The 14,881-nt window shown below is 46.0% G+C and overlaps 2 protein-coding genes across 5 annotated transcripts in view; one reads left to right on the forward strand and one right to left on the reverse strand.

The window, feature by feature from the left end:
* LOC6606819 (trichoplein keratin filament-binding protein) overlaps nucleotides 1-14,519 on the reverse strand; it is a 28,174-nt gene extending 13,655 nt beyond the window's left edge. The window contains exons 1-2 of one of the 3 annotated variants that reach the window (XR_004362021.1): nucleotides 14,214-14,519; nucleotides 5,693-6,332 (exon numbers count right to left, since the gene is read on the reverse strand). The gene's annotated coding sequence lies outside the window, so the exon portion shown is untranslated. Of the gene's footprint in view, nucleotides 1-5,692; nucleotides 6,333-8,658; nucleotides 8,679-14,213 lie in introns of those variants that run through there. The other 2 variants (XM_002031580.2, XM_032721032.1) reach the window with 2 other exon arrangements.
* LOC6606821 (death domain-associated protein 6) lies at nucleotides 861-14,856 on the forward strand. Of its 2 annotated transcripts, XM_002031582.2 has the most exons (9): nucleotides 861-882; nucleotides 3,581-4,801; nucleotides 11,080-11,203; nucleotides 11,341-11,430; nucleotides 11,657-12,407; nucleotides 13,430-13,534; nucleotides 13,628-13,890; nucleotides 13,948-14,170; nucleotides 14,232-14,856. In XM_002031582.2, the coding sequence occupies exons 2-9, from the start codon at nucleotides 3,754-3,756 to the stop codon at nucleotides 14,430-14,432; spliced, it is 2,805 nt and encodes a 934-aa protein (XP_002031618.1). In that variant the 5' UTR covers nucleotides 861-882; nucleotides 3,581-3,753; the 3' UTR covers nucleotides 14,433-14,856. The 2 variants fall into 2 exon arrangements, with proteins under 2 accessions (XP_002031618.1, XP_032576921.1); XM_032721030.1 differs by lacking the exons at nucleotides 861-882; nucleotides 13,430-13,534 and having other exon boundaries at nucleotides 3,286-4,801.
* The last annotated feature ends 25 nt before the right edge of the window (nucleotides 14,857-14,881 follow it).

The following is a 14,881-nucleotide window of genomic DNA, read 5'->3' on the forward strand; positions in this document are numbered from 1 at the left end:
TATGTTCCGTTGATAAGGTGATAAGAGGCTTACTCACTGATTCAGTTTATATCAACAGTATCATCATCAATCAATTAGTCTAGCCCTAGTCCAATCGATAAGGGGGCCCCCCAGCATACAGATACGCACTGATCAAACGATCGATCGATCGATTGCACCGCTCCACCGAAATGTGGAGCACACGCGAGTGAAACGGGGAAGCAACCACTTGGTAGACAATGTAAATATTGAAAGCGCTCCGAATCGCTAATCGAACTAACGCATTGGGACAAAACGGACCATCGAACAGAAGCACTAATGGGTTTGGACTTTTTAGACGAGTGGTTTCTATCACAGGGTAAGACGCACCACCACCCACCCACCTCCCCCTGAAATTAGCTGCGACGCCCACGCCGCCCGAGAAACTTGCGTAATTGCGGTCCATTGAATGCGAGGCGCCTGATAAGAGGCGCCTAATGATGAGCGGATATCGAGGGGGTTGTATCCTTGGGGCACATGGCCCACATATCCAATAGCCGGCTATTAATAATTCCATTGAACTGCACCTGCCATAAGGTCAATCGGATCCGCCGTGGATCCGCCCCATACCCCCCCAAACCCCCGCAGCCCGTGCCGATATCGAAAAAGATGCTAAAAATATGCCTCTGTCGGTCAACAAAATTTTCATTTCACTTCATTTTGTGCTCACCGAAATACGACGAAGAGATAATGAGCGAAATCCCCCGAGAGAGAGAAATTCGAAGAGCGAGCGGGAAAATTTTCAAATTTTTCACCCATCGCCGTGGCGTTGGAAAATGTATGAATTTAGTTTTTGAAACGCCGTCATAGGCGCTGCTGTTGCCTTCGCTGCTGAAAATTCACTCCCAGAGTTCGTGGCTGTGTGTGTGTACGGGTGTGCGGTTGTGTGTGTGTGTGTGCTTTGCGGTTGTGGTGGTGTGCGGGTGTCTGACCCAACCAGCACACACGTACAGTTCAAAGAGATATACAACATATATATGGATATATATCTGTGCAATATATAGTACAACGACGCAAACTGCAGCGAGCGCGAATGAACCAATTAATACACATAATAAAAATCTGAAAAATCCGTGAAATATCCAAAAATATAGCATATAGCCACAGACAAAGATTCGTGTACATTTGGGCGGCGAAATGCGCAGCTCTTGTCACTGGCCAATCGATCTAATAAATCTCTCTGGAGGGGCGTTATGAATGGCCTGTTCCCAAAATATCCCGTCCGATATTTTTTTAAGCACTTTTGTTGACAGGCAATCTTAGGATGAAATATGGCCGGGAATTAGCTGTTAGTTGCCATTCCGAGCACAGATCCGCAAAACTTTCGCGTCAAATTAGCCAGTCTCATTAACAATTTTAATTGAAATTGCATTTTTGTTTCGTCCTCGCCTTAACTCTCTTCTCGAATCCTCTGCCATTTTCGAGATACAGTCGTACTTCAATATAACTTTCCATGCTTCGTATACACTTAAATGGTTAATTAATTTACGAATCTGATTCAAGTGCCAACCATCCATTAATTAGTAATTGATAAGCATCGCTTAAGCTGCGAGTGGAAACAGCTTAGAATGCATTTAAAGCAAATTGAAACTGACAGATAGGCAGCCAAATGGACGTCGGAAAGGATACTTTCGTCGGTTATTCCTGCAATGGAAGTTTGACTGTATTTCTAAGTATAATTTTTATTTGCATGTCATGTTTAATTAACGCCTCCATGCAGGAAAGACCGAGAAAGTGTTCGTTGCTCCGGCCAAAAAATTTGCAATCGTCCCAAACGAGTGGAATGGAAATGAATATGGTGGATGTGGGGGGTGGGATGTTCTTCGCCAAAGGGGGTTTGGATGGTTTTGGACCAGGCCATGGAATGGCAATAGAATGAAACGAATTCGGATTTCATTCTGACCCCCGAGAGCGCCCCTTCTATCCCAAATTTTTGGCCTTTTTTTCCGTCCGTACAACCAGTTTTGTGTACGTTTTTCTGTCTACTTTGTGAAACGAGCCAGTTGAATAAAAACAAAACAAAGTGAATGGAAAAAAAAGGCGAAAGACGAAAGCGCCAGAGATATGTATGTTTCCTTTTATTCTTTCGATTTGGTTCCGTTTTGTCTCTCCCAATTGGGTGCTCCTCTCACCGCTGGTATCTTTCACTTTTTTCCACTTTTTCCACTCTCGGCGGCGGGCACAAAGAACCTAAAATTAAATATTTTCGCCTTTACATATCGCAGCCAGTGGCAGAGCAAATCGTTTCTGTTATTGTTTTTGTTGCTCTATTCCCATACACCGCCGCTGTTGTTGCTGTTGTTCTTCTTGTTTGTGCTGTTTATTGGAGTGCATATGTACGGACGGACGGAAGAACGGACGGACACACACACATACGCAGGCGTTTAGCTGGACATTCACGCAGCACAGTGGCGGCCAACATAATAGTGGTCACGGAAAGTTTCAGTGGCAAGCGGGAGGAATGTTTCGCTATCCTTTTGCCCAATTAGAGCAGGAAAAGTTCCAAATTGTTGTTTACAATCCGCCCAGGAATGAGGTCATTATAAATACATAGCGAAACGGCGGAGGAAAATCGCGAGCCAAAGAGAACTCAGCGAGAACGAATAGTTTCCATCTTCTGCACTTTTACTTTATCAGCATAAAGTCAAGCTACAACTTTTCTCGACCCTGAGTAATTGATTTAAAATTCATTTTATATGTACACATTTTTCGTTCGATCGTAATTGGTTTTCGTATGAAATAAATATTTGAAATCACCAGCAAATGGCACAATATGTTTGTTGAATAGTTCGGCATATAATACTTTTCTGGAAAGTAAACATTTCCAAAGCATTTTCCATTTCAGCATTTTCGTTAAAATTATTCAAATTCATTGACAAGTTGAAAGCTAATAAGGTTATCTTGACGTATAAGATCTCGATTTTATCGATTGCTATAAATATCCTGGAATTTAAACATTTGGCTGCAACTGTAGGCGTTTTTGTGAGAGCCTGCAAAAGCATTCCACTCAGTTGGGATTTGTTGATGCATTTGTCCCGGTCCCCATTGCCGAACTCCCTCATCCCCACATCCTCTCTACATTCCTATTTCCATCACATTCGGCATCTGTGAATGTCCCTGTCCATGACTATGACACAAAGGCCTACATTCTGTCTCTTAGTAGAAACAGCGACAGAAACAAGAAAAAAACAGCCAGCAAAGCTAATGAGCGCATTCAGTTAAAAATAAAATTCAAAATGAAACATACCCAAATATACACGAATTGAAATGAATTGAATCGGATTGAAAGTATCTCAAACAGCTGTTGCTCATCGTCGGCAACGGACCACGAATAAAATTCCCAGCAACAAATTCGCGACGAAAAAAATACATAAAAATCTATTAGAAAAGAAATACGCGTAAAATAGAATTATCAAGGCGAGGCACACACACCAAAAAAAAAATCAAAAAACAAATAGAAAAATAAACGAAAAAAAATCACGGAAAATCTGAATGAAAGAACTTTTTCGGACAACTTCCCCCGACGGTGCTAATGTGCAAAGTTTTGTGTTTTCATCAGCAGCAACGCCAAGAGAAGCGGGAAAAACAAGCAAAGAATTCACGGAAAATTATTTAAAAAGAGTGTGCAAACAGACGGGCGACGACATCGGGCCCTGGAGAATTTAACAGCAATAACACCGGAAAAAATAGTCTAGAATAGTCCGGCGGACCGCAAGCAGTTCAAGCGACTACGAAATGCCGTTTGTGACGCCCCGTGCGGGGACAAGCAGTGCAAGCAGTGCGCCCGGCGGACGCACCACGTTCCGTCCGCCATGGGTGAAGGACGACGGCGGTACCACTACCAGCAGCAGTACCACAAAGCCCACTGCCACTCCGTGGGCAAAGAACACAGCGACGACGACGACCGCCACTCCGGCAGCAAAGGAAAATGGAGAAAAGTCAACTGCGACCAAGCCAAAAGCAACTGCTACCACGACTGCAGCCGCGAAGAAGACTGCGACCCCTGAACCGGCCAAGAAGACGACAGAGCCTGTAAAGAAATCTTCACTTGCCACAAGCACAACGGCGGCCAAGAGGACACCAGAACCCGTAAATACCAAGAAAGCACCGGAGCCAGTCAAGAAAGTGGCGCCCACTGTGGGGCCAAAGAAGCCAGTAGCCACCACTTCAGCGCTCAAAAAAAAGAAGGAGCCGACACCACCACCCGAATCCTCCTCCGAGGAAGAAGAGAGCGAGGAGGAGGAAGAGACCGAAGAGGAAACCGAGTCTGAAGAGGAGGAAAGCGAAGAGGAAAGCGAGTCCGAAGAGGAGGAGAGTGAGGAAGAGGACACCACCGTGGACGAGAAGGTGCCCGAGCACGTGAAGAAGGCGGCCCAATTGCGACCCACCACCGTCAACAAGAAGCCGGAACCGGAAAGTGAGTTGACTCAACGTTTTACCATGGAGAAACCCAAATTACGCAGCGTGGTGGTCAAGCGGGATAAGTCCTTGAAAAAGATGGCGACCGAGGACGACGACGAGGCCGAGGAGGGCGAAACGGAGGAGGAGCGCGACCGGCGGCGACGTTTTAAATTAGAGAAGCCCAAGCTGCGGCATGTCAAGCGCGAGGAGAAGCCTTTGCCCAGCAAGAGCACCGACGACCTGGCCAAAATCCGGCCCGTGCTCAAGAAGGTACCCAAGATCGATGAGCTCCTCAAGGAGCCGAAAGAGGAGCCCAAGCCCGAGTTCACGACCAAGACCCTACGCAAAGCGTCCATAAAGCGCGAGCCGAGCATCAAGAGCGGTAAGTTGTCCGATCCAGATCGATCCGAGAGTCAGCTCCAGTGATGGAACCTAACCCGATGCCCGACTGGATTAACCCGATTAACCTCTGCGAATGGATCGAGTCAACAAGCGCTGTAAATTTTTGCCCCTGCTTCTTTAATGTCTAATTTCTAACCAAAAATGTTTAATTTACGTTGGGGACGGCTGTGGGGATATATATTTTATATTTTTACGCTTTCTGCCTCTCCGATTTTCGTCGGCCCTGGCCAAAAGGCAAGGCCACCACTAGAGGAGCAGCATACAAAACAAATAATGCGTCACCATGGCGGATGAGCGATATGTGCAAAAAAATTCGCATTGGGGATGGGAACGTGAGAATATTTTTAAAAAAGATTAGATGTATCACAGTTAAGATATTTTTGGCAAATATTTTTCATAAGCTTAACGCTTGAACAAACATCAAGGGGTTTCACGGGGCGTATGAGTTATATTTTCTACTTTGATTTCACATTTAGTATTAAATATATCCCATTTATTTGTTTTCAAAAACGCGCTTTTGTAATTACACAAAAGATTGCGATTGCATTCAACTTATCTTTCGTTTAATAAATGCATTTTTGCAAATATTACTCATACGCCATGAAAGCCGATGCACTTCAATATTCAATTATTTCCTGAAAGTGAAATGCTTTTTAAAAGGGATAGCTATATTGCATATTTTTCCGCCATAAAAAACACAACATTTTAAACCAGTGGGCATTTAAGCAGAAACAATGAAACTAGTTTGGTCAAGATATCAATCTCCATTGTAAGATTTAATTTCCAACGGCCAATACAGCTTCACGCTGCCATCAATGTCTGTAACCTGTCGCTCACAACCATCGCTGCCTGCTCATTTATAAAAACGCAGGAAAATATACGATATGCAAGTGTCTGTATGCAGAAGGCACATACTCGTATGGGTGGAATATGGGAATTTATATACTTGAAATGAATGTGTAAAAAATATTTCATCAAAACGTTTCGCCCAAACAAAAACCACAAAGCGCACACAGACAAGGGACAAGCACAACGGAGGAACGAACAGTGGGAAAAACAAGGCTATAAAGCAATATAAATATCATTTTTTATTTATTAAATTTTAGTGAGTGTTGTGCATTGAGCCGAAAGAGGCGCAAAGTGTTTCCCTGCCTGACTGCAGTTGCGAGTGGGTTTTATTTGGGCAACCATCTCGTTTTCCGGCGAGGATCCATCCGCTCGTCGGTAAGGGCGTTCGACATAACAGCACAAAGGTACGCCGGAGCAAATGTTCTCTAATTCCGTATTTATTGCCACACACACACACTCTCCACTCGAGAAGGTTGTAATTCTGTAATGGACTTTCCTGCCGCGAGGCTGGGCTCGATTGGCGGCAAGGCGGCAGGGGCAAGACTTTCAAAAAACAAAGCAACCAAATGTTGCATAAGCATGCTGTCACCTGGCCTCAAAATTGAATTGCAGAAAGCCCGTGTCCGTGGGCCAGGCCTCCAGTTTTCCCCTGGGGCAGGCAACTAAAATGAAGTGAAAAGCTCGTTAGGATCTGGCCAAATGGGTTGGGTGAAAGGCTAAGGCGACGGCTAGCGCTACGGCTACCGCTACCGCTACGCCTACGTGTGAGGCAGTTAACTTGCCTTTTGTGCCCGACCTAATCAGTGGGCAATAACGTGACCGCAAATGCCTCCTAATCTTGACCGACAAACAAAAGGGATCGAAGAGGCGGAGACTAGCCAAAGAGGTCACTAAATAAAATGACCAAAAAACGATGTCCGCCAAAAATAAAACAGAGCATCGTTCGTCCTTTTTAAAGCTGTCACCCTATCAAACAGAAGCGAAAAAAAATAACAAAAAAGGGAGCAGCACAGAAGGACACTAGGAAAAAAGAGGGCGAAACATTTATTTAATGTGTTCGGGTGAAATCTTGGGAGGAAGGGTCCGAAGTGGAGTGGGGTTTTTATGGTCTAAGACAAAATTCATGATTATTGCTCATTCTGTCAAAACTACAACATAAAATGGAATGTTTTAAAGCCAGATGAGGAATGGCGGGGAGGCACAAGGACACGACCGGTCAGCGTCCTGGTCTCTTAAGTTTTATTCCACCAAAGAAAAAAAAAAAACTATCAACTATCGAATGATAAAAGGCAACTCGGACTCCAATTGGAAGAGAATCCTCGCGAGGGGCGGAATGGGGTCGAGCCCAAAGCAGCCAAAGATATATGGGATTGAGCTTGATAGAGTCTAACTAAATGCGCCATTTATATTCAAATATCCGCCACTAAAAAACAAAACGAAATAAAAGACGGCGCTGGCCGCAAGTTCCCCTCTTAAGAGGCTCGAATGTCTTCAAAGGACAAAAGCGGCAGGACGAAAAATATTTTCTTTTATTTAAATGAGCCTCATCTCTATGTATCCCTCTGTAGATGCGAGACATGTAACGGCTGCGCCCCATATTTCCTTCCTTCTTTTTCTTTTTTTTTTTTGGGGAAACTCTTAGCCCTCTTTTTTGTTTCTTCGTCGCGTGGTTTTCCAGGGTCAAGCGATGGGTGGTGTGGGTGGTGGTGCAGGCTAGGGTCCGCCCGTCATTAGAAACGTCGACTTTCAATAGGTGAGGGTGATTTTCATTTTGGGTTTTCTGTGTGTGCCCCACCCGGTGAAGCATAAAAGATGATTAGGCTCTTTCAAATTTAGATGTAGCGTGGTCAAAATGACGTAAAGGAAAATGGTTCAAAGCTCGGTGGCACACACACACTTGCTAATATTGGCCAATTGCTGTTGGCCATAATTATACTGGGCGACAATGAAATGGTTGACTGCATAATTGGATTAGTGTCCCCCAAACGACGCCACAACAAATCCAAATTGAAATTGAATTTTCTAATTGGACTTAAGGCTCGTCTCCGGAGGCACAAAGGAAATTAAATGAAGATTACCGCCCAGCGGAAACAGCAAAAGTATTCAAAGTAAACAAAGTAAGCTCTAAAATAATATGATATCTAATATATAAAGAGGTTACAGCTTATATTACACAAATGCTGCAAAATAAACCAGAATTATCCTTGGAGTAAAACTTTGCTTTAAATTCTAAATTTGAGCAGTACTTATTTTAGGGCTAATAATGATTGTGAAAGGAAAACATTACAGAGTTCGAACAACATGGAATAAAAACGTTTATACCTAAGCGGCTTCCCAAAATATATAAATATATAAGTTTAAACTGCACTTCAAAGAGAGAAAAATGAACTTGGTTTCGAGGTAAAATCCTAGAGAAATACTCAGAATTTTGCGGTGAACCAACAGCATCATTTCCGAGCTAATCGGGTTCCAAATAGTTTACAAAAAGCCCCATGTAATCCCCGGATAGCCCCTTCGCACAGCGTTCCGGCCAAGTCAGAAACGCTAATCATACGGAGGAGCTTTGGGGGAACGACTCCCTACCATTCTGCGCCATGAAATATATGAGCTGGCTGAGCGGTGCTTCATCATGCCCCGGCAGACAATGAATGAGCACAGCCTGGAAGCTGGGAAGTCACTCATCGGGCGGCTGTGCTGGCAGCAGTCCATGACCAGGACTTCACTTCCCAGTAACCTAGTAGTAACCAGTAACCAGTACCCTGTAGCAGCAGCAGATTCCCTTCACCCACTCCAGTTGCCTGGGGTTCGCCAGTTTTTGAAGACCCGACACTCCACACTCCACACTCCGGGTTGATTCAATGACAACGGCAACATTTGTGCATGCATAGAATATTCCGCTGATGATAACACAATGAGCCAGGAGGGGGCTTTATGAGGAGGGTGCCATGCCTCACCGAGAGTGAGCTCGCAAAATTTATGTTTACATACCCCGCTATTCATTCTGCGACGTCGTAAGTGCGGGCTTTGCGGTATATTAAGTGGGTAGCCTCATCTCAACTGGGAGCTCCGAGAACCAGGACCTGCTCCGGCTCTTCATCTCCAGTCGTGGCAGTGGCAGTGCTTGCTTTTTATTTAAATAAGAAATAATTTTGTCGACATGAATGAATGAAGACTTTTATCTGCCCGGCACCCTTGCCTCGTTTCTCTTCGCGTGATGCTGTTGTGCTTTCTTTTGTTTCTTGCCCGCTTCCACTTTTATTTGCCACTGATTTAGGATAACTGCCAGGGGTTCGAGGGCGGGTTTAGTGGTTAGGGGGCGAGCTTTTGTCCATAAATTACTAAACCGAATTGAGCGCAACTTACTAAACGCGTCCTCAATTGGCTGTCCGAAAAGTTGACCACGTATTTTAATCAGAGCTCCTCTTCCCCCTGGAAGTAGTTCATTAACATGCAGACATGGGGGGGAAATTCATGAGGAGCTGCTGGATCGGTAGCTTGAGGTGAAGCAGCTCTAGACAATAATCAAGTTGGTCGTTGGCTCTGATTTTATTCGGCAAAGTAACACGAGTTCGGATTAGTTTCATTACCTCTCCAGCTTGGCCAAGTTATCCACCTCCTTTTCACTCAGCTCAAGGGGGTTTCGTAAGGTATTTCGGATACTAATGCACCGCAAAAGGCAGCCAACCACTTAAAGATTAAGTGCAGATCCAGCCAGGCGCAACGGAGAAACCGAAAAACTGGAAAACCGAAAAAGGAGAAGGCAGACTGAACCGGAGCCGGAGCCGGAGCTCAGACAAAGGATAAGGCCCGGGCGGTGGTGGCCTTGGTAACACACACCCACACCCACCCAAAAGGCATCCAATCTCCTGCCCCTGCTTCCTGCCAGGACTCACTCAAACAAAGCTAATTAACAGATTTGTCAGCTTTTCATCACTTGGTGATGGTGCTGGTGGTGGTGCCTTCATTGTTTCCCTCTTCTTTTTGTTGTTTGACTTTTACACTTGTGAAAAACAAGCCGAAAGGAAAAAGCATGAAGGAATGCAAGTATTCGATAAAAAATTATGAAAGAAACCCATCTTGATGCATGCCTGTGTGTGAGTCCCGAAGAAATCGAAACTGGCCAACTTTTTCAATTGTTAATTACGAGGCCAAGTAGCGAGGCGAGCGATTGGAGTGCAGGTCACAGAGGGAGGTAGTCGGATCAGAGCAACTGCCTCGCCAAAGTGAAGATTGTTAGGCCAACAATTTAAGCGGAAATTTATTAGAAACAGCTGGCTGCCTGGCTGGATGGATACAAGGCGCTTTGTGTCTCGCACACACTGCCAATCCTAATTGGCCTCGTTAACAGAACACCAAGACGAACACGAATAAGAAATACTATGAAGCGAAGACGGAAAAAGGTCCCAGCCAGAAGAGTTTAAACTAACTTAAAACCCTGGCTAGTGAGTGCGGCAGCCAGTCGAGCGAAACCCGACAAAGTAAAAAATGCAATCAAAGTTTTGTGCCACCCGCCTGGCTGCCACCACTGGCCGCCCCCAGTGAGCCGAATTGAATGGTGTTAAGGCAATAAAACACCATCAAAGCCAGGTCCACGTTCCACGACAAGACGGTGTCGGGGGAGCAGGACGAAGACGTGGACGAGGCGTAGGCGGAGGCAGCAACGGAGGCAGGCACTAACTTTTCAATCTCTGCTGCAACTTCCGACAGAGACAGCCATGTGTCTAGGCTCCCATCCTATTAGGAGCACCCCCCATACACCAGGCGTAACTTTAGATAAACAGACTATAAGCCTTTTCTATTCATATTGTGTTTGGCTAAAAAGCGAAATGATGAACTGACATTTTCCAAAACACTAGACAATTCCCAAAATGTATTCTCTAAAATGTATAATCCAGCTGGTATAATAGTTTGTAAGGAAAATGTTAGATATGCTTAAGATTGCCATTTAAGTGATTTAAAATGTACTAGCTGAAAAGATGAAAATAGCTTTAAACTTATTCAATTGGGGGATTGATAGAGACAGAAGCTTTTAAAAAAAAACGGAAAAGAAATAAATAACCCTTAATGTTCGGAGTGTAAACCCATCCATTCCATTCTCTTTGCACTGTATTGATATGTATGGTGCAACTTTGCTCGCAAAGCACAGCTAAATACTGGGGTGGCGAATCCTCTGGCGGTTGGACTAAGGAACCCCGCGGGAGCCGAAAGAACAACAAACAACTGACACAAATTGCAAACTCATTAAATTAAAATTATATTTAATAACCGCGAGTGCACGCAGCGCCCGGCGATTTGCTCTAATGCCCAACGACCAAACCTCGCGCCCACTTGCAGCGAGTGCCCCACCCACCATTCGGCCAGAGAATAACCGCCGCCCACTTGGGTGCATTCCGTGTTTTATTGTTGCAGTTCCCGCCCCGCCGCCGCTGCCCTCGCTGGTGCCCAAGGCCCCGCCACCGCCGCCCCCGCTCCTAGCTCCCGGTGAGAAGAGAGTGCTCAGCAGCACACAGAAGGAGACCCTCGAAAAGCTCAGGTGAGTGGAAGCACCGACGACTGACCCCTGAACCCTGACCCCCGCCAGTGCCTGCATACCCGAATATCCTGGCATCGGGATAGCTTTCACCTTGAAGGCGCAGGATGACCATAATTCCGATTCGCTTCGATTCGCAGGACTCGACCCCGAAGGCGCCCCGACTGGTCCGAGATGATGAAGGAGGTGGAGAGCGGCAAGAAGCTGCGCCATGTGGCCTGCAACGATAGGTGAGTGGGGTCCGCATGCTGTGCAGTAATTACCGATTGCAATACTCCCGATAATTAAAAAGGGAATGAAAACTGAAGTTATTTAAGGCCACAGGAGTACCTTGAGCATCTTACTGCGTTGACGCCACTTTATCCGGCGAATTTTAATGACTTTTAAACAAATTTTTATGTGGACAAGTACTAGAACCAAACAAAATGTCTATTATAACAATTCAAATCCAAATAGATCTCAGCCCATCCTGACGTGCAAGTCGATAACCAAGTTGGACGACAAGTTCATCTACGAGACGGAGAAGGGCAACTCGCACAACAAGCTGCTTAAGCAGATCCAGGGCGGCATCAAGTTGAAGCCAACGAAGACCAACGATCGCAGCAAGCCGGTGCTGGACGGTCTGCGCAAGTTCCGCCGACAGATGACCATCGAGGAGCAGCTGCAGAAGTCGCAGTCGAAGATCAACATGCTCAGCGAGGCGCCCAGCAGCCATGCACTCGGACCGGGCAGTGCCACGGCCTTGGGAGCCGGAGGATCTCGGCCCAGCATTGTATCGGCAATGTCCATCGACGAGGAGAGTCCCGACGAGCTGGACGACATCGACAAGATCCGCGACGATCTGCAGAGCACCAAACAAATGCTGGCACTGGAGCTGCGCAACCGCGAGGCGCAGGATCGCGAGAACAAGAAGCTGCTGGCCAAAATCCGTACCCTAGAGACCGAACTGGAACGCGAGAAGTCACGCGAAAAGAATCTCGAGTACGGATCCAATGTGATTGTGGCTACCATGGATCCCACGCCCACCGCCGAACAGACCTACGTCAACTCCCTGAAGCGCGAGGTGGAGGACGCACGCAAAGTGTCCAAGGAGGTGGAGCAAAACTATCAGAGCACCGCCGAGCAGCTGGTGGAGGCCAAGACGGAGATCGAGGAGCAGCGCCGCCAGATTCAGTTGCTCGAACGCAAGTTGGCAGCAGCTCTACAGGTGAGTCCGTTTGCAGATCGGGTTCGGTAATATGTATATGTAGTTTTTGGGATGCTGCTCAAAGTGTTGTCAGTTGAGACTAGGATTTCGGATTACAACCATTTACCACATAACTATCTTCAAGGGTTTGCCAAGCATCGGACTCCGAAGCTAGTCCTTCTTTCTTGTTTTTAGTGTCGCCGGCGTCGCCTCGCTGCGTCCGCTGAGGGCGGCAAGTAGACGGGAGCAGCTAACGAAGCCACCGCAATCCGTAGACTCCGCCTTAGATCCCTCGTTAGTTGTCCCTAGTAGGCACTGTAGCCAGAGAAACAGATCAGCTGACAACACTTGACACAAATGTGGGATGGGTCTGGGAAAGGATTACCCCTGGATACACCTTGTTTTTCCCCCAAGAACTGCCTTTTTCCTTCTTTAAAACGGTTTGCACGCGAGGCTTAAAGCACGATTAGAAAACACCTTAAATCTGATTGCACGCAGCAGACAGCATGTAGTTGAAAAGGAATCAAAAAAGTTGAATATTAAAATTATTCACAAGGGAAACCGAAAAATTAAATTCAAAACTGACCATGTTTTATCAAATCTCAATTTGTATTTCATTTCGGAAGCCATACTCTTCAAGTAAGGTGCCTTCATCCCTTACCTATGCTATCTGTTTGCTTGCATACAATTCCAGACAAAAGAAAATCAAGTTTATAGGAAAATGCTTAAAAAATTCGAGAGTTTTTCTTTAAGCAAATAGTGGACCTGGCCATGCCATGGTAAACATTCAAAAATGTAATCTTAATCAAAAAGAAACGAGAGCTATAAACAATGTCCAAAGATCTCGTGTGTAGACAACCTTAAACAGCCGGACGCATGCTGCATGAGAGACTCCCGCTACCCGAATTCCGCTTCCGCCCAGACCAAAGCGGTGCTATGACCCGTCTAGGACACGTCCGGTCCCGAATCCTATCACCCTGGAAGCTTTGCTCTTGCACTACGCGGCAACTAACCGATTAACCCGTTCACGCTCTCTTGCAAAGGCGACACCAAGCACTAACAGACCGCACATTAGTAATTGCTTTGCTTACGACGACGACTACGACGATTGCATCCACTACGACCACTACCACGCTGCACGGCACCAGGTAAAATCAGGCCACGCTCAAGGATGCCCTCACTAATCCAATGTGTGTATCCCTTCTTTCCCGTTTTCCGTTTTTCATTAACTGCGGCTGCAGGGCGGTGGATCCTTGGACGGATCGCGTCGACCAAGCGATGCCAACTTCGGAAGGGATAGCTCGCCGGAACTGGAGCCTGAGGTCAGCGAAAGCGATCCTGACGAGCCGGAGGAGAAGAAGGTGGAGCGCAGGGAGCGTCGCTCTGGCAAGGAGCTGAAGATTCTGCGCAGCAAGCTCACCAAACTGAAGGTCAAAGAGGAGGCGGCCAAGAAGGAGAAGGACGCCCTCAAGCAAGCCATGAAGAAGAACCAAGGCATCCTCAAGTGAGTAAAAATTGTTGTGTAGTATTATTCTTAAACTGAAAAAACTCTGTTTGACAGGGAGGAGAACAAGAAATTCAAGAAGCTGGAGAAGGAGGTGCAGAAAATGGCTGCCTCCATGAAGCTGGACGAGGACGATGTGGACGGCGAGGAGAAGGACGAGGACGAAGAGGAGGCTGAGGAGGAGCATGCCAGCGAGGAGGAGGAGGACTCCGACGACGAGTCCGAGGAGTCCGAATCGGAGGAAAGTGAGGCGGAGACGGGCAGCGAGTCCGAACCAGAGGTGAGTTAGCCCCAGAGAATCGTTAACTATTCAGGCAGCTTACCTGTACTGTATTCCGCAGGACTCGCCCAACTCCGCGAAGAAGGCGAATGTGGAGCCGCGCGTGAAGAAGCACGAGAGCCGGTTCGCGGCGATGAAGAAGTGCAATGTGCTGCTCCAGGCGAACGTGGACAATTTGCAGGATCAAATTGTGCAGGTGCGATCGCGGGCCACCAATCTGCAGGACGAACTGGACGCAGTTATTGCCGACTTGGGCTTCTAGTCCCTCAGTTTGTCTTCCGTTTCTGTTTCCGTTCCTTGCTTTGTTTTTTCGAGTGTGTGTGCTTCGAGAATATAAACATAAACAATAATAAGCAAACAAACAAACGAAAAACTAGAGGTGGATGTAAAATTGATTCTGCAATCGATGTATCGATGTCGCGCCGTCTGTATTCTACATGTAACGGAATTTTTACAATGTAATGTAAAATGTTGTGTTGCTGTAGATTTGAAATTTGATTCATTTTATTTTATTATATGAATTTATTATATGAATTTTCAATGAAAATTTGCATGTAGAAGAGCGCAAAATTCAAAGGCAAATTATAACTTGTTTCTATTTTAATCGTAAGTTGTATTTATTATCGTATTTTAAGCATGTATAACAATGTACAAAACAACAAATCGGCGAAATTGGCTAAACTAAACACGCACTACGAGTATTTACTTATG

The sequence above is a fragment of the Drosophila sechellia genome, chromosome 3R (genome assembly GCF_004382195.2).
Source record: "Drosophila sechellia strain sech25 chromosome 3R, ASM438219v1, whole genome shotgun sequence".
Taxonomy (NCBI): Eukaryota; Metazoa; Arthropoda; class Insecta; order Diptera; family Drosophilidae; genus Drosophila; species Drosophila sechellia.